Source organism: Buteo buteo, chromosome 5 (assembly GCF_964188355.1).
Source record: "Buteo buteo chromosome 5, bButBut1.hap1.1, whole genome shotgun sequence".
Taxonomy (NCBI): Eukaryota; Metazoa; Chordata; class Aves; order Accipitriformes; family Accipitridae; genus Buteo; species Buteo buteo.
Window position 1 is genome coordinate 41,329,458 of NC_134175.1, and position 26,514 is coordinate 41,355,971.

A 26,514-nucleotide genomic window follows, 5' to 3' on the forward strand; every position below is an offset into this window, starting at 1 on the left:
CCGTACTTCCATTTCAGAAAACCCGTAGCATTAATTTCAGGGTTTTTTTTTTCTCTGGGTTGTCTTGGACTAGGTTGATTGAGAGATGAGCTGTATTTGGTTTGGTTTGTGCAGTGTCCAGCACAAGGAATTGCATACCCGTGAGTGAGGTTCCCTAAGAGCTGTTGCAATAAAAGCAAAGTGATGTCTTGTCTTGTAAAATTATATTTTGGTAAAATACATGCTCTAACTCCCCCCCCCCCCCCCCCCGCCCCCTACAATCCACACAGAGTCAAAATATTTAATGTGAGTGCTGGTTGATTATACTGATTAGAGGAGGCATTAACACAGAGGGACCGCATTTCTGAGAATTGGCAGTTTTAGAAAGAATCAAAATCTTTTTATTTGTTTGTTGGGCGAGGTATCATGGGGACTTGTTCTTTTTCAGTCTGTGTTTTGGGTAGTTACTGGTTTCACCTAAACATTAGAGATGCTCTGTGTTTGTCATTGTTTAATTGTTTTTATTATGTTCTGCTGAGAACATGGAAGCCTTTTCTTTTCTGTTTGTTGCTGTGAAATTGTTTGAAGTTTTACAACTTCACAGATATAGACTGTATCAGTGGTTTTTAATTGTGCATATTTATGATTTTAGTGTTTTACAAGATTCTGGAGGTTAAGCCCCTCAGCTGTCACTGTTCTCTGCTGCTGATGGAAACACTCTAGCAGCAGCAAGTAAACTGCTGGCAAAAGGAATTGCAGCACTAAGATAAAGTTGTTTCTAATCTAAGTGCTTCTCAGTCGAGAATCGCAGTATGAGGAAAAAACATATTCAAGGAATCAGTCAATTGTAGCTTTTTTCTAATGTACTGTATTTACAACCTCTGACAACTTGAGCTGAGCGCAGCAAAAACCTGGCCTAATTGCAAGGACTGCTAAAAAATACTTGCACTTTCTTCTCCTGAGTAAATGGTTATTTCTTCAGGATGAAATGCCTATCTGCATTATGAAAGAAAACAATAACAGTGCTGTGTCTGCACTTAAGTGGTTGGAAAAGAATGTACAGGTCCAGATTTTTCGTTGGATCTACCTAGATTTCAGATCACACACTGGAGCATATTCCCTGATCCTTCTAATTCTAAAGGAAATATTGTACATTTTCATGATACTTTCATTACCACTTTTCACTTCCAAGAATGTCTGTAAGATTTTGGGTACAGTCCTGTGCAATAGTATGCCAAGAGTAAGCCTTTGTAATTCTGGAGTGTAAGTGTAGAAAATAACACAAGATTTCATAATGTATCAGTATTCATATCAGCACCTAACTGTTTATGATTTGAAAGAGATAGCATTACTTCTGTGACACTATATATATTTAGGCAAATATATATATTTAGGCAACTTTTTTTTTTCCCCCAACATCGTTGACTTAACTTGTAAAATACTGTTGTTTTTTCATCACAGGTCTGAGGGTAACGGTGTTATTAACATCATCTCTCATGGTATTGGGAGCTGGCCTGAGATGTGTTCCAGTTTCAGACCTAGAAATTAGGAAGAAGTAAGTGAATTAGTTATTTTTAATATACATATTTTATACTTTCTGTTAACATAATTTTTGCTGCTACTGCAAAGAAATGTTCGTACGTATTTTCTGTATGAATTTGATATGCCAAATGTTTGTTGTGCAGACATGGGCTTACGTGCTTCTTTGCTTCTTAAATTGATCTTTCTAGTCTTTCTACATAGTATCTCATGATCAGAAAGCCCTTTACAAACTTGAGTTAATTAAGCCTCACCCCATCCTGCATAACTACTTTTAATCTGTTTTGCAAACAAGGAAGCAGAGATTTAGAGAGGATCAGAAACTAGCCCAAGATCACACAGGGAACCATGCCACAAAACCCCAAAATATGTAGTTTGTATGTAAATATTAAATAATTAGTTCATGTTTCTCATATTGGATGATGGGATTGTGCAGTGAGCCTGATGAATTTACGCAAAATGGCTTTTTTCATGCAGTATCTTCCAGTCTGCATTCCGAAGTAGTCTTCTTCTTTCTCTGTGGTTGAAATGAATGCCTTCTGTACACACGCAATTTAAGAGTTTATGATAGAGACAGATTCCTTCCTAGAAATCACACAATCCAAATAATTAAATCATCTTGTCAATGTATCCTGAACTTGTGAATCCTCGTTAAGGACAGGAGTAGCACTTGTTTTGTACAGCCAGGGAATATGGATCACTTGTTGTTCACTTAACTTTCTTTTGCCTCTCATGCTGAAGGAGGAAGGCGTACAGGCATCGCTAGATTTTTCTGCTTCTTTAAAAACAGTAGTAGCACTAGCTCTTCACTAGTTATGCTTGCATAATATGTAAGCACTAAGAAAAGAACTTATTCACAGAAGGTTTTTATGTGAACACTGCTCCCACCCCCAACCCCCACTCCCGCCCCTTGAATTCTAGTCAGCTTCCAGGCAGTCCTTGTATTATTTCGGCAATTTTTTTTTTTCCTTAGTATTGCTTACCCTGAAAATCTGCTTGGAAACCTTTAACTTGAGAAAGAAAATGTTTGGTGTGAGGTAGAAAGCAGATGACTGGATACCACGGGTAAAACAAAGGAAGAGGTTCAGAGGGCTGAGAATGTAATAACTGCGTTGATTGTAAAACTGGCCCTGATCAGGAGTAAGTACCTAGTATGTAATGAATGGCTTATTAAACTAAGTGCAGTGTGGCGAGTAGAGGGGGGGATGCGATTTCAGTTCTTAGGTGCTTAGTGAGGGTATAAGGAAACCCAAGGTGCTCCTGATATTAGCTGCCCAGCGTTGCCTATTTCGATGTAGTGTTCAAGGACTTTGTGAGCAGGGGAGGCTGAACTAACCATATTGTGTTACCATTCACAGTGACCCTTCTAAGGTGAAAATGTACTGTTAAGGTGGTCAGGAAGAGCCGTCCTCATTGTGCCCTTGTTTAACCTTTTCTCAAGATGCTAAGGGGTGCTCAACATCCAGTTCATCCATTCTGACCAATCTTGGATTAAATATATATATCTTTTAAATGGGCTAGGTGGCTTAAATGCAATGAAATGTGGTGCCTTATTTAGCTTTTCATTTATGATTTATGCCAAAAGACTTGTGCTGCCCTAGACTTTACCAAAGCAAAGATGAAGACTGTAAGAACCCAAGAAGAAATTCCCAAATGAGATTTAGATGTGAGATATCATTTGGGGAGTGGGAAGGAGAGTTTCCACATGTTGTGATCACTTTTAAACAAGGTTTTCCAGTATAACTGCAGTGAGGAGACCTAGGAGAACAATGAAATAAATGCCTGAGGAGAAACATTCAAAGAACAGCTTCTTTAACTGGGGAAAGAAAGGCTGTGGGCTGTATAGAGTCTGATGAGATGCCTAAAATATGATGAAACATTTTATTGAAAACTATATAGGCAAAAAAAAGAGAGCATGACCAGAATCCTGATGGAAAAGGTTGCAGATTTCATTTATTCATGCTATGAAAATATGCATCATCTTCAGCTGAAATTGATAAATTTGCTTACTTAGCCTACTCCAAAAAAAGAGACATTTTCAAGAATTGCAGCTCTACCTGAGGAAGTAGTTTGATCTTTTACACAGTTTGATTAAAAATCTACAGAGAATTAATTATAACTGTGTGAAGCAAAAGGATGGTTTTCAGTGAAGGTTTCTTGAGACATCGTAAATAATTGTACAGACTTACGATATTATACCAGGTAACCTGCACTGTTTTGAAGGCTAAGACTGAAGGCCGATTTTCATCAATTACTGGAAGCATAATACCAAATAAAATAGTGGTTTTGAGATGAGCATTACTGCTTAATGCATTAGCAACAACCGGTGGAACACTAAACTATGCACTTTGAATATGTATATGCGTTCATATGACAGCTTAAACATTACAGAGCCAGTCAGATGAACAAGATCACACACAAGCTAATACTGGAGTATTTCAGAAGTCCGTGTAACTGGAATTTCTTTAAATGTTTTTGCATGTTTTGTAATGTGTTCTGTCAGTCCCTGGATAATCTGCAGTAATATGCTGAACGATTTCCACGGGACATTTATGTCAGAGTTAAGGTACATAAAATTACAGGAATGTTCATGAGATTTGTCAGGTTTAGGGGTTTTTTTTTTTCTACTTTGTAGTTCTCTCTGCTCCCTAAGCTCTTGTAATTTAACATTAAGGAGAGCTACTAAAGCCCATTGCCTATCAGAGCAATCACAGACACGAGGAAATCACTGTTAAGACTGCCTTTTAATCCTGACTGCTTTATGCTCCTTATCTCACACAGACCTGTAATATCCAAGTGCATTCTTAAGCTCCTTTCTAGTCTGTAATTATTCTTTTGGCTCTAGTGTGTAACAGTAGCCTGTCTTCAGTTCTCCGAGTCATGTTTTAAACACAAATGTTAACCTCTGTTTTCAGTTCATTCAATGCCCATGTATATGCATGGCTTGTATGAGGGAGAATTCACGTTGCGTATTTGAGTGTGTCTTTTGAAGCAGCTGTTCCTTATAGTCAATTTTCATTCTCTGCCAGTGTGTGACCTAAAACCGTACTGGGAATCCGTGCCAGAACTGCATAAATTCAGTGAACGCTGAAGAGGGAGTGCATGACAAAAATGTGGAAGTATGGACTTCCGCGTGAAGTTGAGGAACCAACCTATACATGGACTAGTAAAGTCCCTCTCATGTACACATATGCTCTTACTTTCCTGCTTTCCTCCCCAGCCCAATAACCTGTGAGGTTACTGTGTGTATCATACAGACAAGGAGGTTAAAAAGAATTTTTCTTATGTACCACGTGCTTCTGGGTTTGTCAAATGTGCCAGTTATGTGACAGTAAATTTGACTTTTAAAAATAAAACCCCAAACCATTATTCCTTTCTAAATGTTATGAAAACCTAATTTGTCACACCTATTTTTTTTAGTTCATAGTTAATGTATATTATATAGAACATGAAAAAAAGACATTATCAAATTGTACCATTCCTGAACTTGTACCTTCTTCCCTTCCCTACAAGAGCATCGCTAATGCTTTTTGCCTGCATTTTGTCCAGTCCTTTCCTTTTTGACTACTCCTTGGCACTGAGTGAATATTCTCATTGGACTCTTTTAGAATGTGACTATTTTATCCTGAACATTAACATTACTAGGAGGCCATTTTTTAATAGACAAAATCAGGATTGCTTTTTTCTCTCCACATAACACTTTATATTTATCTCATATTCTGTGTTTAGGAATAGGTTTACATACAGCTTAGGTCTTCCATATGATTGTAAAATAATAAATCTAGGCAAAAAGCTGTATGAGCTGAAACTTATAAGAAAGAAGGAAATAAATGATGAAATCGGCCCATAGCCATAAATCTGTGGCTTTTAAAACTGACCGTGTGATGTAAGACTTCTTAAAATGTTTTGAAAGACAGGATAATTAAAGACGTGGAAGTAAAGGTTGTAACATAATTTGTCATTTGTATTGAATCTATTAATTAAGCAATTTATTAGAACTTAGTATGCTGTGGGCTGGTTGTGTTTGGCCTTCACTTTAGATTTCACAACAGAGAAGTAGTTACTGACGACCTTGAGTCATGGCAGTAAGAGGGCACTCCTTGGCAATAAGTACTATTAAAACATTTGTTGGGAATCCAGCAAAACAATAACATGGAGAATTACAGTGGAAACACGAGCGGTTATTTACAAAGTCATTCATGGGGGACACAGCAGTAATTGGTAGATCCTGTAAAGGGTTTTTTCTTTAATAATACCACTTCTTAGGATTTTGAATTTTTTTGCCTACTCTTAGATATATTGATGTTAACTTTTTCCTTTATTATATTTGAAGATTTGCTCTTACCACATCTTTGGTACGTTTTGTTTCTGTTAGCTAGTTGCAACCTAGTTTGTATTTTATTCTTGTTAGACTTTTTAATAGTTCCATGTTTTCCCTTTTTCATCCCTGAAAGCCCAAAGAATGGCATGGGATCATCTCATTATTTGTCTTTCCTGATCCTAAAACAACCATGAGCCACCATTCTTATGCATGAAATTACTTCAGGAAGAGGTAATTCCAGTGAAGAGAAGACATAATTAGGATTCTCATAGTCCCTGGCAATACTGAACACACTTCTGTGCTCAAAAAACCACCCCAAACTGGAGCAGCTGTGGAGACGAGGGATTAAAATGTTCCAGGGAATGAAAAGAGCCTTTTAGGAGACAATGGTAGAAGAATCTGCATGTAAGAAATAAAGAGAGAGTGAGCATTTTGTGCACTGCCTAACTCACTGGGGAAGAGAAATGAAAAAAGTATTTAATCTAAAGTGTGGTTCTGGGAGTAAAAAGATGAATAAACATACCTGTTTGTGTGCTGTAGCTCAGTGAGCGTAGGAGGAAGATGTTAAGATGGAGCACTTGCCTGGTGCTGATGGCACTTGCTGGTTTATGATTTGGCTGCAGTGCTGGGGGAAGGCTGAGCTGGGTTAATCCATAGTATCAGAAAAAGAGGTAAGTGGGGAAAAAAAGGAAACAGGTCATTCACAGGTAGGTTCTCATGGGGAATCTTTAATTTCTATACCCCAGGAACTTAACAGTTTAGCTTGTTTTTATTACCTCCACCAGCTTCATCTTGTACACAGGTTTTATTTTTTAACCTCTGTTCTGAAGCTGCTGTTTTAGATGAGAGGTCCTGTGAGTTGTTCCTAAGTGGTGGCGATTTTTTCCTGCTTTGCTTATTTGTTGATGGAGACGGCTTGACAGTTTTGTGATAAACACTCTTTCTTCTTGCTCCTGTGCTGGATTTTGGCCGTGGCACTGTGGGTGTCATCTGCCTCCCTTAGCAACGGAGGTAGCCGCTGAATTAGCAATTTACAGACCCTGTGAAAGTTCTTTGAGTGGTAAGTCCAGTAGGTACATTAAAGGACACTCTGAAATCTCAGAAAGGGCTTAGTATTGCAGCAGTATTTAATGGGCAGCATTTCTACAAGGCCTCAGCTAGTATAAGCCTATGCTGGAAGGGAAGCCTATGGTGGAAGGGAAGAGAATTTATATTCTTTGTGGGATATTTAGCTCCATCTAATATAATGGCAGGTGTTATCCTCAACTGTAGAAAGCTTTTAATTTTTTTAATCATATTGAGCTCTTTGCCTTAGTCTTGTGACTCATACTCTGTTGGCTCATTTTTGTCCTTAAAGAAGAATTCATATTAATTGAATTTATATTGAAGTTGGTGCATTCTAATCAAAAACACGCTCTTGCTCTTTCACTGGCCTAAGAAAAATTGTTCAGGAATGCTTAAATAGGTCTTAAATAGGTCTTGCTTATCCCATTCCCTAATTTTCTGTATCTCCTGTACTCTCCTACTCTTTTACTAAAAAATCCTACTGAGGACCTATCTTGTGCTAAGTAATCTCCATCAGCTTTCTCACATGGCAGCCCTGATAGCAGCCAGTCCTGGTGCCCTTCCCTGATAACTTGTTTCAGTATGTTTTGCCTCATTAGCCCATAATGTAATTGCCTACTTTGTGTGTACAGCAATGCTGTTTATCATGGATCTGTTCATATCTGATGAGCGTGTCTTCCGTTAGTGTTGCTGTAAAGATGGCTTCTTTTAATAATGAGTTTTTGGAGTGGGTTAGCTTAAAAAAAAAAAAAAAACCAAACAAAACCCCAACTTCTAATAAAAAAAAAAATTGCCAAAAAGAAGCTTTGATTTCATGTGCCCTCATCATTCAAACTTGGATAAAGCTTTAAGTGAAGAAACCTTCTTCTCAGCTGTGTGACAGCTGGGATGGCTGCACAATAACATGGCATGATGATGTGGAGATGTGAGTGAATTTGTCACCATACTGCCAGGGGTCTTGCTGTATGCCCACCTTGTCCCTTTTCTCCATCAGGATGTCTGACGGAGACATCAGGGTCTTGGCCTGAGATTGCTGCTTCCTCTCCTTGCAAATCCTTCTCTCTCTCTTGGCAGGCCCTTAGTAATAATAGTTTTGAAGTAACTCCATTTTTCCAATCCTTTTAAATTTAAAACTATAACTCACCGTTTTTCAGACCATTGCAAATGTGTTTGCTGTTTTCTTTAAGAGTGGGAGAGGAGGCATGAGGCTGGGATGCCTGGGAGATGCTATGGTCCTTTCCAAGTCTGCTCCCATAATGATGTGACTGACTGTGCTGAGGCCATGGTTTGTACAGGGGGTGAAATGTGAGCCCAGTTCCTGATGAAAATGGTCAAAAGTACATTTTTAAGTTTTTCTCTTTTCTTTTTCACTTTATTGCTGGAGATAATGTACCACACAGTGACTCAGGCTTTCTGCCTGTAATAATTTTTCTTACTGATGGGGAAAAACAGCTTTAAATTATTCCACATATCAATGGTCGCATGCATCAAAAACAAGCTAAAAAATGCTAATGGCCTCAATCCATGAATATCTAGAAGGCATAAAGCTTTTGTAGTATAAATATATCATTTAATGAAAATATTGAAAGGAAGTGCATTTCCATGAAATTCATCTTTCAGAATGTTATTTTTAATAGATAAATTCATTGCTTTACCCAGAGGTATTTTTCTTTCCAGTCCTTTTACAGAGATAGAACCTTACCGCACTCTTTTTGGGTTATGAACAGAACAGTATTTGCATTGGGTTCTCCCCATACTCCGTAGCAATGACTTGCTGTAAAGCACGAATTTGACCTCCCTAATTCTCTCTTTGCCTTGAAAAGTACCTGAAGAGGTTCCACTTAATAGAGGGTTCTTTTGTTGTATTTATTTTTGAGTCTAAAGGAAAAGCTCTATCCTTTTTTAGTAACTTGATTGTGAAATATCAGAGGTGGTTCTTTACAGAACTGGTATCAGTTCCCTCCGAGGTATAATAAATTTCCTAATGTATAATGTGGTCCCTGTCTTTTCATATTGCTTTTTCTGGGAAAGCAGCTTGCATCATACATCAATGTAGATGCTCTAGAATAGGAGGTATTTACTTGCTTTGTTGCCATGTAGTGAGGCTAAATTCAATAGCACTTGAAAAGTGCTCTGAAGTCCTCCAGTGGAAGGGTCTCTTTCATTTGCTTCCAGTAGTTCCCACAATGAGCTAATCACTATATAAACTTATTTGTCTTCCAAATTAGCAGGAGTTGAACAATCCACTTCTTTCAATGAGTGAAAATGTCAGGCATGTGAAAGAAAAATCAGACATCTATTTCTGTAAAACATTAACTTCTTTATCCGGAATCGCTTTTTGCGTTAATTGTTGGGATCAGCGATTAATCTACTACACTTTTCCAGACTAAGAGGCACACTACTGTGCTGTCTTCATGCAGCAGCAGACTAGAACTATCAGCAACTTCATTGCTCCTCACACTTTGCCAAACAGTGGTAAAACTGAATTAGCAGGGTTTTTTTCATTGCATTTGTATAGAAGTTTGAATAGTGACTAAGTGGTCAATTCTCTTGGCAGCTAGTAGGAAAAGCATGGTAAGAGTTGAAGGAAGAAAACCTGCACCAAAATCACATCTTCACAAGGCTCTCGAGATGAGCTCTGCTCCCTCCTAGGACCAAGAGAAACCTAATTTCCCAGTTGGCTGGGGGCTGATCAGAGTCTGGTAGAGAAAATCCATGTTTAGAAAGTTAGAGCAATTCACTGGGGCCGATAGCCTCACTCTTCCCCTGTGTTGCCTGCCAAAGAAAAGGTGAAAACGCTTTTTCCACTCTGTTAATCGGCGTTAAAATACTGATACAACTTCTCCAGTCCTAGCCTTCCCAAAACAAGTTCAATTAACATGTCTTAGAACTGAGCTTTGGAGACTGATTTTAGTGTTGTGGTTTAAATCCGTTGTATTAAAAGTAATTTTTGGAGTAAGTAATTTTCCCTCTACTGTTGCCTTTGTCTCCCCATCCGAGTACAGAAATGAATGAGATTTTCTTTCATTTAAAATTCTCCAAAATCCAGGCATGGGGCATACTGTGGTAGAAACACTAAATGTCTGGGGTTTTTATATAGCTTTTAAATAGCTTAACAAATCCAATACCTGATGGGACTGTGACCATGCATGAAAACCCATATAGGGAGAAAAAGATAAATAAAGCTGATGGTAAATGGAAGCTCTTTCCCATCTTAACTATATGGTATTATCATCAATCACTAAAACCTTTTTCCTGTATACTCTCACTTTTTTCATACCCAGTTTGCTCAGTGATACTGTAATTTCAGCATTTATGGCCTTACATGGTTTTTTTTGTTGTTGCCTATTAGGATATTGCAAGTGTGACAGCAGGGAGTGAATAAAGCAGGTATAACCAGGTTACTTCTTAATACTCATATAAAGTCTTCTCTCAGGGAAGTGATGAAAACCATATAATTTAAGTTATTTATAATGTGACTTGACAAAAATTTGGAAAAGACATGACAATATAGTACAGTAAGAGTTTTTCTTCTCTAATTTCTATTGCTCTATTTGAACTATCCCTTGTTCTATCTTTTTGCAATTCAGAGGCCAGTTTAGGAACAAATGTGATCTTTATTTTGTGCAAAGGGGTGTGTGTGTGTGTGTGTGTACACATATATATATACACATCTGTGTATTTTTTTTTTATATAGATAGATAGGTATATACTTAATGTAAATGTGCAAGTTATCCATTACTGTGATGCTCTGGCATGTGATATTTCACACTAGCATTTTAACCAGTCCTCAGATAATTTTCATAAGGCTCGTGTTCAACTGCAAGTTACAAGTTTGGCAGAGCACACAAATTCATTAGTGCAGATGTCAGGTGTGCAAAAACCTTGAAATTTTGAAATGAGTACCTGACCTGGCTTCTGAAATGGTTAAAACCAAGATATTTGGGGTAGATGTTTACTTCCCCACTTTTGCTTTAAGCTACACAGTCATCAATTATTTTGTAAGTCAGGGATGAATTTGTGGTGTTATTTTTTCCAATTTTCTCTTTCATGATTGTGATTAAAAAGCCTTCTACTCTTGTATTATTTTCTGTTATTTGAACTTGATAACTTTCTGCTTTTTGATACATGAAAATAGTTAGATGATGATTGAATAAATAATGCATCTGAAAACAGAACAGAGCTGGATAAATAACAGATGAAAATTACCCAGTTAGTGTAATAAGACTGAAAAATATTCTTCCATCTGGGTAGGGTCCTGAGCTAAAGTTATCTTTTTCGCCCTTTTCTCAAGGAAGAGAAATCTTGTGCAGAATGAAACTGAAATAGTGACAGGGGAAAATGCAGTTGCTCTTTGTACCTTTTCAGTAGCAGAAACAAGAAGAAAATTGGGGAGTAACAGAAACAAGTGTCTCTTGGTGTTGGAGCAATTTTTAGCACTGATGGCGTACAAGAGGAGACTCCTATGGGCTGTGAGACCAAAATGTAGCACGGTGATGATAAGATGTTGTAACAAACAGCAAAAAGCCACCAGTACTCTTGCGTTCTTATTTCTCTGTCAGATGGCGTGGCTGCTACATACGTCTCTTGGAGTAGCAGCATAGTAAATGCACTGAATTGCATTTTGAATCTCTCGTCCCTGCCTCTCTAGGGAAGTGAGTTAAGGATGTGTAGAGGAACAATGCAAACAATCTTTTTCTCAGGAAAAAGTAGCTTAATTCAAGCCAGTATTGAAAAACAGATAAAATAAGGTTTAGGCTGTTACCATATGCAGAGGTATTTGAAGTAGTAGTCTGTATATCGTTGGCAATTTAGTCTGAAAATAGTGTTTATTAACCCAAATATGTTAGACCTGAAATATTAAGCAACATAAAGATAAGAGATGCTCAACCCTGAATGATAATGTCAAGCTTGGTAAATGCCAAAAATGCAGATGGAAAGGCAAATCCGTGGGAACAGCACACGAAGCAGGGCAAGGCAGGAGAGAGTTGGTTGATTGTTTGGGGTTTTTTTTTACAAAACTTTTCTTCTTCTACCAGATGAAGTGTCTACATGCCCATAGGCGCTGCGGAAGAACTATTGTATTTTTTTTCTGATTTTAGTGAGTTTTATTTGCCCTTAGGATTTCTATAGAGTAGGCATATTTGAATTAAAACAGTATTATCATAGTGGTATAAGTGAACAGCAGCGTTAGTATGGCACCTGTATCTATAAAGGTTATTTTGTGGTGACGCCTTTTTCCTAGCATACAATAACAAAACCACGATTTAAGCATTAAATTCACTTTGGAGCAAAGGAAATACTAAAATAAAATCTTTATATGTTGTAGTAGTTACGTCACTTGCTACTGAAATGCAGCTGTTTCTGGCGATGTAGCATAGGTCTGAAAATACCCTGGAACAGTTTAGGACAAGTTTGAGAATAACTTAGTGTAGTGAGATAAGTAGAATGAAAATACCAAAGTGCACAAGGATACCTTGATTTGTCCAAAGTACACTGGGTTGGAGAATAACCATAAGGGATTCCTGTAATGTGTCCTCCAGAAAACTATACCAGAGCATTATTTAGGTAGTGCTTTTTGTTTATTTAAAGCTATTTCATTGGGGCCCCCAGTTTAACAAGCATTAAAAAGGCCTGACCATGCCTTGGTGATATCCGTCTGAACCACATCATGAACAAATAGCAATGAAATCTATCCTCACTATGTGAACTTTAAAAAAAAAAAAAAAATTTGAAATTGCTTATTAAGAGCAATCTTATTTAGAGAGTGGGTATTACTTCAGTCCCAGCCCAGAAAGTGTTTCATTCAGATGATATGTAATAGCTTTTTCTTTTTTTTCTGTATATTTTTATAAATTTTGTTTAAAAATTTAATTTCTAATCCACTGAGAATCAGTAGCATCTCTTCCTTTTTATTGAAATCTAGCTTGTTAATTTGATAAAGAGTCTGTCAGCATTTCTTTTGCATATTTTGTTCCTTTGTGTGCTTTAAAAAACTCCTGCTACACTGTATATTATTCAGCCATTTGTGGCTTGAAACATTGCCTAAATGCTAGCTTATGTTTCCCCATTTTCAGGCCGTAGCTTTTTATGTCTGACAACTCAAGTCTTGCAGCAATAACATCGAGTTCCTGCTATGCTTAGAAAAACACCACCCATTTAAAAATATCATCTGCCACAATTTTATTGCACAATGGATAGATCTACTTTAGAGGGTTGCAATGTTTTGTTTGACTTGCTAGTTGTTTTTTAGACATGAAGTTTTTATATAAATTTAAAAATGCTTTTGCCTTTCACGGCTGATCACTTTTTGGAAAAGTCAGAGTGGAAGGTTTCTGGCTGACTTCCACGTGTAGAAGAGCCTTCAAAAAGTCCTTTCTGTATGTGCTCATTGTACTAATATTAAGCCAAAGTTTGCAGAGACTTCACTGCTTGGAAGTACTCTCTCTGTTCTGTCACCAGCCTTATCTGTTAAATCCCAATGAGTGTGAGAAATAAGAAAAATCTGGGTTTGCTTGGCTGTTTCAACAGTGTGTTGAGAATGGCCAGATTGCTGGAGAAGACGATTCTCTTGGAAACCTCAACAGCCCAGCCTCCTCATCTGTAGGCACATAGAGCTCATCTGAGTGTGTAAATAAAAATAAATAATGCAGTGAAAAAATATGCAGAGTATTTTTCTGAAGTGTTTCAATTTTGGATCTGCTGTAACTAATTTGAATCTTCTATTGGGATTTATGCAGGCAAGGGGTCAGGTTTAAGACACTTGTAATTTAAAGCTTTCCTGCTGCTACACCTTTTCTACTTTTTTATCCTATCATGATACCTTTTTTCTGCAGAGAAAGTCCCTTTTATTCTGTCTTCCTTTACTGCTTTGAAGAGAACATTTGCTTCTCCATTTATCTGAGGTAATGAGACCAGAGTAGCTCCGGATTCTTTAAATCAGTCTAATTGGGCTTCTCTTAGTGTATAGAATATCCTTTTTTTACACAGGACTTTAATTTCTTTGTGCAGTTGCTCCGTCTCCAGCACTCAATATCTTACATGCTTTTTTAATTAAAAAAAAAAAAAAAAGAAGAAAAAAAAGCAAGCAATTGTCATCCAAATGACTGTGGTCTCTATTCTCTATTCCAGGCTGATTCACGGAGGGCAGCTGTTAAATGGCTTGGCGGGCCCAACTGTGATGAATGCAGCACCATTTCTTTCCACAACGTGGTTTTCTCCAGATGAACGTGCCACAGCAACAGCCATCGCATCGCTGCTCAATTACCTGGGCGCTGCTGGCGCGTTTCTAGTGGGACCTCTTGTAGTGCCATCTCCTAATGGAACATCTCACCTCTTGCTGCTGTCGCAGAGCAACAATGAGCACATCAAGGACCGCATCGAGGCTGTGCTGTATGCAGGTGTGGTTTAAAAATAAAAATTTAAAAAAAAGAAAAAGAAAAATTTACATACTTTTGTGCATGTGTCTGGTGCTTGTGAACCACTACCCTCTAGTGGCTGGTCTGCACAGAAAAGTTACTGAGTGATGAAAATAATGAAGTGGTAAAATGTTGTACTATTGGAAGGGTTAAGTTTTTTTCCCTTTTGTGTAGGAAAGATTTAAAAATAGCCTTTTGTACAGACTGATTCCAAATGAAGTATTTCAGTTGTTTGTATCGGCTAATCTTAGGGAAAATGTCTGCTAGGAGAGCTTATGCTTTCCCCGAGCTTCCAAACTGGTTTTTGTTTCTTGAATTTTCATCAAAAAAATGTGTCCGTGACAGGTTGGGGTTTTTTTCCTTTTTTTCTGTAAGGATGGAAATCTTTAAGTCTTTCAGCATTAAATTCTTTCCTGCTTAAATCAGCCTTAATTTATGACTTGCATATGCCTTTCAAATGTGATTAGATTATTAATATTTAAGAATCTAACATTGAAATTAAAACTCAATAGATTTTGTTTTTAACTAAAACCACATAATTCTTTTGTGATGAGCAATTTCAATGAAGTGACAACAGTTTAGTGTAAAAGAACCACTGATACAAAATTCACCTGATAGATTTTATGTCCTTGCTCTTTTTCATGCAATGGCTTCTACAGCTCTTTGTGTTACTTAGAACAATTAGCAGCAAGTTTTAAGGAAAAAGAGTTGCTTAAGTGGCTTAAGAGTCTACGATCTGATTCTTAGTAGATATGAATTGGTATAGCATTAAGAGCAGCTGAACTTTACTATGTCATGGCAGTTGAACATTTGGTTGGGTTCTTCCCCCCCTTATAATTGCAGCCTCTGAAATTCAGCCAGGAGTTAGCCCTAAGTGTTCCAGAAGTCTTAAAATATATATACATACATATATATATATATATATATACTGTGTAGTTTATATGCAGGTTTATGGGATTGAGTTAGCTGTTTGTGATCATTTATTCCTGGACGTTATTCTTATGGAAGTTTTGTCAAGTTAATACTCCTGTTGGCTGAGGGCCACTTTACTGTTTGTTTTAAAGCATAGTAGAAGTTGGATCACTATTTCAGCAAGTATTTTTGAGTAACGTCCTTTTTACTGGACTCAAATGTATTGGAACAACAAAGAAGTTTGGGTTTGTTTAGGCCTTTTTCAGAGGTAAACATGATGTTAGACTCCAAAAATCTCATGGCACGTGAAAATGGCCAATGTGAAAGAAGGAAAAATGAAGGCAAGTCAGCTTTTGTCCTGAGGAGCAGTAGATAACGGGAGGAAAAGTCTAGTGATTAGAGAAGTGCTTTAGCTCTCCCTCTTCAGTTTTTTCCATGGAGAGAGAATAATTCATCCGACTAAAGTACAGTTTTGTGCCTAAAACCACTGTTTTGAGTCTGGTAGCACTAGAAATGTTGCTTTCAGCAGCCCAATAGATTCACTTTCTCTTCTGGGAGGTTTTCCTAAGCAATTTCTTCAGAAACTGGGATGGATCTTGCTTGCCACCAAGGTTCAGAGGTGTGTCTTGCCTGCCCCATGTCTCAGCACAGCTCTTTCTGCCTTTCTGAGGCGGCAAGGATTTGGGAACACCCTGTAGACCTGTTTGGGATTGTTGGTCCCAGCATAAGATGATCCTGCAGCAGCTCTTCAGCTTCCTAGGAAATGCATTTTGTGGGGCACCTGTAGTTCTTAGTGTTCAAAAGTGCTTTGAACAGAGGTGGTTTCTTTGTGCAGCTGTGCTTGTGGTTGTGTCATACAGGGTGCATCTGTTCAGGAGCTGCAACCCCTCTAGCTGTTGAGGCAATGAAAAAGAGCTAGTTTGTGAACGTTACTGGCCTGCAGTGAATTGCAGTGACGGTGGCAAAACGTCCAACTGGTTTAAAATTGGTAGGAACTGTCAAAGAGGAGGTTGCTTTGAATCCCTTGTGGGATTTGTCCTGTCTCACCTCATCTCTGTTTCCCCGGAGAGCTGAAGGAGCAAGGTCCCCACCATCTGCCTCCCTTGTGCTCTGCTATGCCTGGTGGGCTCCAGAGGTGGAAGGAAGGCTGCCTTGTGGTGGGCAACTGCCTCGTATGTATGGCTCTGTTCACCTGCAGAACAAAAAATACCTGGTAGGTGTGGGAGGGTACTATTTGTCCCCTTCATCAGCTGGGCAGAAAACAAAGCTCAAATTGACTTCACAGATTACTAGCAGAAGTGTTACAGGATGTAGCAGAACAAGGAGCTGGACCTAAACGTCCTGCTTCCCTGCTTCTTTAGCGAGCATGGTCAGGCTTAGTATAACTTCTTCTTTCAGATACTGTGGGAAAGCCAGTTTCACAGGATAAGCATTCTGCATTCCTAATGGAGTTGTGTTTGTGATGGAACTTGTTGCTTTTGTGTGAGGTAGCGCTAGATAAGCAGCCTCCAAAAGTTAGGTGATGAGTTTTAAAAGATGGTAATGATGTGAATTGTTAACTTGGGATCAGTAGCATGCCAAGAGTGTGCTAATTTTCCAAGGACTTAACCTCAAACATGATTACGAAGCAATTGCTTATAAATCCATTCTGAAATTGCTCTGTTAACTCCAGTCTCTTCTGTGTTTTAATAAATTGCTCTTCCTTTATCTCAAACGTGGACTAAGAGCTCAGCTGAATTACCACAGCCTCTTTCTGTGTCATTTCTGTCGCTGCACATTCTGGTTCACAACTGAAATAGTACAGATGTAGCAAATCAGGATTGAATTGTATTACCTGAATCACATAAGAAAGCTTGAATTATTCTGGACTGCAGCCAGAGCTTCTAGCAATGTGCTTTCCTAAATATCAATGTCAAACAATTATTTGTTTTTAAAAAAAAACCATGTGTGTGTAAAGTGCCCTCATTCCCCCTTTACATTTCAGGACAAGATGGGGAGGAGGGTTTTCTGGGTTTGGGTAGGTGTTTGTGCTACGAGTAGCCTATCTGAAGGGAAAAGACCTTGTATCAAGGAGGCTTGTGTCTCTAAACCTCTTTTCTTTTCCAGTTTGGGGCTTACACAGGCAGCAGGGTGCCTACTTCCTAGGCTAAGATGCAGGCATCTCTCCACTTTGACAGTCACAGGACACTGTGGTGTGGTACCCAGCTTTTGTGAAGCATTCCAGATTCACTTCTCAACAAGAGATACACATGGATGTGTTTCTGCACGCTAATTTGTGCTGACTTGCCCAATTCTGAATGCTGCATCCATTGCACTGTTGAGAAGCCAGTAGCTCCTGTGGAAGAGCTCCTCTTTTGTGACTGCAGCTCCCTCAGTCTCAATATTGACCTATTTCTTACCTTTTCTCTTTTGCTTACTTTTACTCCCTACTAACAATCTAAAACTTGTCCTGGGAATTATTTTTCTTTATCTAGTCTGGTAGAGTAAATGATGATGGAGATAAAGGTCTGGGTTTCCTAATGAGGAAGGAATGGAGCATGTAAGAAATTGGATGTGTTTGGCAGTACCTGGACTTCTGATAGAGATGGAAGTGTCATACACAAAGCTAAGATGGCACTAAAGATTTTTATTCTGCAGTAGAGGGAGCTGCTTTAGTTTCCAAAGTTAATTCTGCTCTTTTCTTTTGTGCATGAGGGCAGTGCTTGCGAGGCAAATTTGTTAGCCTGGAAAGTATAACACTGGGAAACATTAAAGAGTTGCAAGAAGGTACTACAAGGACTGCATGCTGCATTTAGTAATTAAAAAAAAAAAAATTAAGTGTTACTATACTGCTCCTACTGCAGCAATTTGACTGGCAGGAATCTTGAGGCAACCCATAGAAGAGGCCCCAGATGGGCACCTGTTATAAAATATTACTGTGACTTAAAAAAATTATCAACGTGTTTTACATTCTTTAGAAAAAAACCCTAGCCTTTCCCCTTATGGCATTGCAGTATAATAAAGTTAAATAATAAGCACCTTGGACAAAGTTTATGGGTTTGTGTGGTCACATTCTTGTTAGCTCTACCTGTCTGCAGTCTGAAATCTTCCTTTAATATGTGATTAAAGTGTGCATATGCATGTACATGTGTATACCTATAAACCTATATGTAGACCTAGATGGAGGAGAAGGGGATAAACAGCTTCTGGCAAGCCTTGCTTCCCTGTCTAGTATCATCCTATAGTGACAAAACATCTCATCCCTTTCTTAGATCTGGGATGATCAGTTACAGCCAGTTCTTTGTTTGCTGCTCATGGTCTCAAAAACAACATACACAAAGATGGAAGTTAATCTATTTTCTGGAGAACAGAGGAGATAAGAGTGAGAAGGTCTAGTGAAAGTGCCCTTGACCCTCAAAACATGCAATTAGACCACAGCATGAAAAGAGACACCACATAATTCAAAATGAATCCTTTAGTATTTGATTGTGAAGAATGGCATTGTCACATTCCTGGTATGCCTTCAAAAGAAATTTGGTGTAGACTTTTTTTTCCGTATACCAAATAGAAGCATTCATTTCCCTTCCCCATCTCCAGCTGATCCATTTAGACTCTGAGTGTTATTTACTTTTCAGTTTCCTGAATTTATTTACTTCTGGTTTAGCAGAAGAGCTGGCAAAGTGCCATGTTCATATCGATTTATTAAAAAAGAAGAAAAAAGAAAATGAACACGATTGAGTATCCAGCTCTGCTGGAATTTATTTGTGGTGTCGGTGAACACTTCTTTGTTACAAGATCACAGGTTCTTTTAAGATAACACACTTCAGGTATACATTTTTCTCTCCAGCAGCAAAAAATCTTGTTTTCAAAGGGGATAGGAGAAATACTGGGATTGAGAACTGTGGAGAACATGATATACATTGTAAAAGACCTGTAAAAGAAATTAATTAGACTGACTGTGGGTAGAGTTGTTTTTCCTCAGAATGTCTGATCATGGGGCTTGCAGAGTATTTTCTGTGAAGTGCTCATCACTTTGCAAGTTCAGGTCCAAATTTCTGCTATGCAGTTTTTCAAAGATCTAGAATACCTGTTACTGAACAAGAGGAGCATCTGCAAACAGCTCTATTCTTTCATTTTTCTCCCTGTTACCTGTGCTTTTTCTATTCCTGAGCCATGGCTGCTCCTATGCTTTTCTCTTTATATTCTGTTGTCATGTAATACTGTTTGTGTCCGAGATGCTGCCTTGCTTGACCTTCGTTTGCCTTCGTCATCCTGTGCACCAAGTAATTGTCATTCCATGCCCTGGGGCTTCCCCAGTCCCATCTGTTTAAAGTCTCTAGCACGCTGTTACCTGCACTGTGTTACTTCCATCATGAGGAAATGTGGCCAAATCTTCATAATGCAGTTTTCTCTAAAGAGAAAAAGCAAAAGCTTTCCTTTTGCTTCACTGAGTTCCCCATGTGTGAGTCTGGTTCTCTGCAGCTCCTGTCACTGGAATCGACTGCTGGTACTTCTCCATCTCATTGATTCTCCATCTCAATTTGAAATCTTGCTTGTGGAGGAAAAAGGAAATTCTCCTTCAAGTTATAGAGTTCTCTTGTCAGGAGCAGTAGAGCACTTGTGGTGGGATTTATGTATCACAGGCTGGCTGATAACAATGCTGTACCAAGATAAGTCTTTTGATCCTAACACCTGTTCTCGGTTTTGTTTTTCTTTGCCCTCTTGTTTAGAATTTGGAATGGTTTCCCTGATATTTTCTGCAGCGTTGGCCTACTTCCCCTCACGCCCGCCATTCCCTCCCAGCGTGGCTGCGGCAAGCCAACGGCTCAGCTACAGGAGAAGTTTTTGCAGACTCTTAAGGTAGGTCCTCATTGGGTTTCCACTTCAAAGCAGATCAGCACCTAAATAAATAAAAACAAGTGTGCTTTAATCTTCTTATTGAGCAAACAAGTTGGTTTATAGTGCTTTTAAACAAAATAAAATTAAATATTAATGCTGAGACATAAAAGGATGCTAACTGCTAAAAAGCAGACATTAAATTTTAAATCATTGGGTATATCTCAAGCCATCATGCCAGAGTCCTTCAGCACCAACACTGCTTTAGTCATGCTGTTAGCACGGCTTTTCTTATGCAATGCTTCTGTTACATCAGGTTATACAAGATTGTTAACAGTGTGCGTACTGCTAGGTATGAGATAACAATTAACAACACTGGGCATAACTAACTAATAAGCTGGTTTCTTCTGTGCTTATTATGTTGGAATGAATTTGGGGTTTGCTTGTCATTCAAAGGAGTATTCAGCTGCTTTCATTCAGCCATGGGAGCAATGAATGAACCGTCTGAAACCATTATATAATCTATTAAATCTCATTAATTGTATGGTAAAACATGAAGTGGGAATAGGAGAAGTGTCTCCAGATGTATTTCTGGACAGGTTCAAAGATGAGTTAGCTTCCCTTAAATTTGGGTTTTTAAAAAAAAGTTTATAACAAAAGTGACATCTCCAGCTTTGCAACTTCTCCCACTTGGGGTCTTTTGGTAAGACATGGTCCTGTCCCCTGCAGTGTTTGTACAATGTCTTGTGTAATGGGAATCTGATCTCAGAGGAACAGCTAAAGCAGCTGTAGTATTAACGCTGAATAATTGTGAAGGCCTGTGCCCTGTAGGTGATACTGCACAGATGAACTTTCTGGGGCAAAGAAGAACCTCTCCCATGGTGCGGAGTATGGCTGACTTCACTGGGGGACTTCAGACTCTTGCTGTAATTGTTTCTTGGGTGATGTAGTGATAGGAGCTGAATCCGCATACCAAGGGGTGCTTGAAACATGATAATTGTGGAGCTCTAGGCATTTAGTTATTACAGACCTATTGTGGGCTGTATTTTCTAAGTGTATTTAGAGCCAGCAAAAGCAGCTCATCCCTTGTTGTCATTGGTTTTTTTCCTTTTGCTTTTGGAGGCTTTTGTTTCAGTTTGGGGGAGTAAATAGTTGACAAGATGCTTAATCCTGTGCGTTCATCCTGGAGCAAGCTGGCAGTTGGGAGAAGGTGTGAGTACAGCTGGCTGGTTAGTCTGCAAAGTGACCTACTCAGGATATGAAAAAATAGCAATTCCCATAAGGACACTTAGTACACACAATAATGCTGTTATGCACCCAAGCTGGTGTGCAGTGAGACCCTGCCTGAGGGCTGTGTTGTAAAAATGTTGCTGTTGAACAGAAATCCAAACAGCAACTGACTCTGCAGGTGAAATATAAAATTTCTGTTGACAGTACTCCATTTGGGAGCTTTATAACCATTAGATTCCTTGTTCAAAGTGTTGTAAACAGTGGACCTGAGATACTGGTAAGGTCAGGAGGTAAACAGCAAAGCTGGCTTACTATTCACAATCAATGAAACTTAAGAAAACAAACTGGACACTTAAATAATGAGCATAGTTTATAGTGTCTCCAAGAACCAAGAGGGTTTTTAAAATGCGGTCAGGTAGATCATTATATCTCACTTCCCTCTGGTCTTTATGCATTCTTCCATGCTACCCCTTATCAAAGGCACTTCTTCATTCCTTTGTACATGAAACAATCAACAGTTCATCATTAAACCCACTTATCTTGGGGAGCCTTTCAGCAACAATCCATCAAGCAAGGGGGGTTTATAGAAGAAAATGGTATCTGCCATGCTTCAAGAGAAATCCATCATCTGGCTCGTTGGGCTTCTAAGCTCTGTTGCCTGCCTAATCTAGGCTTAATAATTCTTGGCACAGAGAGCCTTTCTTTTGACTTAGTAATGTAGACTGAAGGTAATCAGCTGATGGGTAACAGGAAATCATGATTTCCCCTTATTGCAGACTTACTCTCTGGTTTAAGAACTGTGTGTAAGGCATTTAGGATGTGTGTGAGCTGGTGGGCTGACCCAACTATGCACCAAATAACACTCATGAGAATTGAGATGTTCATCATTTCCCTCTTCTCTCCCCCGGGCTGCAGTTTTATTACTTCAAAATAAAGTTGCATAGCATAACTTTACCATTGAAGTCATTGACCTTTTTCCTTGGACGCCAAAGGTATCTATCACATCCTTGCAACTCCCACACTCCTTCATGCCTTCAGGTCCTTGAGCAGTCATCTTCATAAGCTGCTTCTTGCAGAGCTGTATTATACATATCACCTTAGGGTCAACCATCCCTCATAGGCCGTTTTTTTGGGACTTGCTTAGGAACTTGGGTCTTCCTCCTGATTTGGAGGATTCATGCTTCTGACAGATTATAATGATTAGCTGATCTCTGGTTATCTCCTGATACCAGCTCTCTCAGCCTGCAGTGGGAGACGACAGATTAGTCATGGTTTGGGAGCTAAGCCCAAATCTTTTAACAGTCTATCACACACTGTGACAAGTGTAGTTTGAATTTCCATTAGAAAAAGTACAGTGCCCTTTCTCAGTTTTTTGGGGGAAGCAAATATGACTCTTTTTTCCCCCCTCCCATTTCACAATATGACACAAATTTCCATGGAAAAAATTATAATACAAGTAAATTGTTGATAAGTCTTAAAATCCACTTCAAGAAAACATTGTGATTTTTGCTTTGAAATAATTAGATGCTTTTAGCCAGTGACATGCCTTTTATATTTTCAAGGGACTGTGTAAGCAATTTTGAAATTTCATAACAGGGTTTTTGTGCATCATTATTTCTTTAATGAAACTTTCATATGACATCACCATCCCTTGATGGAAACTGCTCAGAGTGTGCCTGATGTTAATAGGCACTGTCAAAGTTACTCTGAAAATGGTGACTGACTTTGACGGGGCTCCCCTCTGAACCAGCCTGTCTTAGAGATTCTAGTGGCGTTAAGTAGATTTCTGAAAAAACAGCAGAAAAAGTGAATTCGTATTCCGGCAGAATGGTTTAACAGAGAGGCTAATGCTGATATTCTGTCATAAGGGCTGATACGATGGAAAACAGTGTGGGTTCACCAACTGATGGTGTGACAGACAGCACATTTTTCTATTTTCAGTGGAGCAATTGCAAAATTGCAAAAACAAATACAAGTGACTGGAGCCATGAAAAGTGGAGCTGCTACTTAAGGTACATGTTTCAAATAGCTTCAGCACTCTAATGTAGCCAGTGCTAGCTATTGCTGGACAAGGGGACAGAATGACATCTGGTGATCGGTGCTGCTTTGTCACTGCTGTGCACCCTTTTTCCTGGTCACCGTCCTTATTCTGGAGACAAAGGAGGGTGGCAGCCTTTGTCACTGCAGGATGTCATGATGCAGAGTTGATTCTCTAGTATTGGTATTAGGAGTTGGACATGGCACGGAGCAGCTATCCCACGTGCCAGTCTGTCTCATTGCCTGACTTACAGGAGACAAATACGCCACAGGAGATCTCAGTCAAGTAAGATACAAAGTACTTGCCCCCTCAAAAGTAGCTGTAATGAAGTTGAGGTTCAGATAGCCAAAGATTTTGAATATTGAGCAAGCGTTATTTTGGAAAAGTATATTCAGACTTGTTCTCTCTTTGCAGTCTATGACATGGCTATATAACATCCAGGCAAAATGGGCTTTTTCCCTTTTATTTTATTCTACAGATGTAGAATTAGCTTTTACATGGGTTGTATGAAATAGCGTCAGAAAACCTGCCTTAAGACATGCAAGATGATAGAAGATAGACTAGGATAAGAGTATGGTATTCTTAAGAGACAAAAAAAGTTGTCAGGAAGACAGCAAACAGTTTAGCATTCAGAGAAATATAAGCAGTGTGTGGAAAAGCTGAAAGTTTGGGATTTGTTTTTCTTTGCATTAAAAAATAAATCTGACATGAATGATATTGAAAGAGGAGGATATGTTCATGTGATAAAAATGTGTTATTCAAGGAGAGGATGTGTGAAAAAGAACAGTGCAAAAAAATGCTGGCTGGTGTGCTGTGCATGGATCTTCTAGGGGAGTAAAACAGCGTAAGCTGCAAACCTCTGAATGTTTTGGAGAGTATTTGAAGGTTTCTCCCCCTCTTGGCTTTTGTAACTCTGTGCTATCAAATTGTCACTGCATGCCAAGGAACTGGTACTGATCAATATCAATCTTTTGTAAATTGTTTGGGAATGGGAGGAGACACATTTTGTGGTTACACAGTTATTCAATGGATAACCTTGGAATCACCATAAAAATCTCTTCACTTTAAAATATCACTGTTGCAGAGTTCAAAGCATGTTTTCTGTTTTTATTCCCAAATTGAAACATTTTTGGGGAAAAGTTGGATGTGTCTTCCCAAAGATTTTGCATTTGCTTTTGGTTATGGTGGGTGGGTGGGGGAAATTGGAGGTGGTATTTGTCTGCCAACTCCTGTTTAGCTGTGTACAATGAAGATGATGACACAGCTTTGACTGCTTCATCTTCACTGAATACTAAAGGTTGAATAATTTTTAATTGGGAAGAAAAAGCAAACACGTTGTCTATTTAGAGCAGAATATTATACTTGTCTCTGTTTTTTGACAGTTCAAACCGTGAAAATTTTCCACTCTTGCAACTGTACCCATCTCATTCCCAGAGCTCTCCCTCTCTTTCACCAAAATAAAGAGAAGTAAAACAGTTTAAAAAAAAAAAAGTATAGTTCAAAAAGTATGAATATCTGATTTTATTCTTGAAATATGCTTTTTGTCATTTAAATTAGTGCTTATTGTTCCTAACATACACTTAGGCTAAGTAGGTTGCCCATGCAAATGCATGGAAGAATTGCTTGCGGAAATGAGAAACACATGAGCCCAGCAAGTTACAAAAATCTTTGAGTTACATGGAGAGACTGGCTTTTTTTATTATCACAGTGCTAAGACAGTAACATCTCAGCCACTGGAATTTCAGTGGCATGGCTGGATACCTTTCTGTTTTTTCCTGGCTCACTCATTCTTCAGACCTCTGCGATTTTTCTTGGTGGGCAGAATATAGATTCTAGGGTGTCATTTAATCTAGCAGCTAATCTTGGTGCAATTTCTAATACAAGCTGCAGCTAATTGCATATGTTTTGTCTTCACAGCAATTTCCGATTCTTGATGGTTGCTTTAGCCTATGCTATACCACTGGGTGTTTTCTCTGGCTGGTCTGGTGTTCTGGATTTGATATTAACACCAGTTCATGTAAGCCAAGTAAGTATCTTCTGGTTGATAATCAGCAGCTATTTTGTAAGTGGCATGTTCTATTTTGCACTAGCATACAATTTTATCAGGTTTTTATGTTTAAGATGATATTAATACATATGGACCACTTTTCTCCTGAAATTTTAAACAAACTAAACTGTAGCTTTGGCATCCCAAACTGTCATGATTCTACCTGCTGACTCTCCACCAGCGGTAGGTGTTTTCAGAACCATATGTACCTTTTGACAAGAAGGAAGAGGCAGGTAAACAAACGGAAGTATTGTTGGCTGCTGCATCTTTAGTAAAAGAAAATTATGTTTACCAGGTGGAAAAGATGAAGTGGGGAGAAGAGGATTTCTAAGCTTTTGATAGAGTATTATAAAAATCCAGAGGACATTACTCAGATTCTATAAAAAGAGGTCACATTTAGGGCATACGCTACTTAGCCATACTTTCTTTTATTGAATTTATTTCCTTCTGAATATCTAAGGAGAAGTCTTGTACTTCAGATTGTTGTCAGGGGCTGTTGCTAGCAGTTTGCAGCTCCTGCACACCGTTTGTTTTGAAAGTAACATCTTAACATCTTATTTTCTCAGCTTTAACACATTTCTCTATGTTTTGTTTTGATTTTTTTCCTGTCAGGTAGATGCAGGCTGGATTGGATTTTGGTCTATAGTTGGAGGTTGTGTTGTTGGCATAGCAATGGCAAGGTAGGAATAATTACATGTCCTTCTCCATTTCTTCAACTGTGATTGTCATTTAGCTTATCCTCTTAATAACTTAACTTGTTTTCTGTCATTGTCTAGAAACTTGAAATGGAAAATGCATTCTGGGGTTACAATGTGTTTCTCGTAGAGCAATAATTTGTATACTCCATGTTAGTGTTTGCTGGGGCTTGAGAACTCCACGTGTGTATGCCTCAATTTGGCAAGTCGTACTGTTACTCCTGACAAGTGTTTCCTGTGTGCTCCTTTTAAACACAGTTCTTGTGAATTCAGCTGCCTGGTATGAGGGAGAACCCGTTGTAGCACATTTGGAAAGCATTGAAGAAATTAGTGTCTGTCTCCTTCCATCAACACTTTTGGGCATATTGACTCCCAAAGGGATATTGGGAATGTAGCACAGGCAGCCTACCCACAATAACATTACATTCCTCCACAGAGAAATTAGTCTGGGCCTC

General features: G+C 38.6%; 1 protein-coding gene across 1 annotated transcript in view; it reads left to right on the top strand.

The window, feature by feature from the left end:
- The window catches only part of SLC49A4 (solute carrier family 49 member 4), a 72,265-nt gene that overhangs the window by 18,722 nt on the left and 27,029 nt on the right, over positions 1–26,514 (top strand). The window contains exons 2-6 of the mRNA XM_075028789.1: positions 1,441–1,534; positions 14,036–14,304; positions 19,944–20,073; positions 25,235–25,343; positions 25,977–26,044. Coding sequence (XP_074884890.1) covers positions 1,441–1,534; positions 14,036–14,304; positions 19,944–20,073; positions 25,235–25,343; positions 25,977–26,044 — 670 coding nt within the window. The remainder of the gene's footprint in view (positions 1–1,440; positions 1,535–14,035; positions 14,305–19,943; positions 20,074–25,234; positions 25,344–25,976; positions 26,045–26,514) is intronic.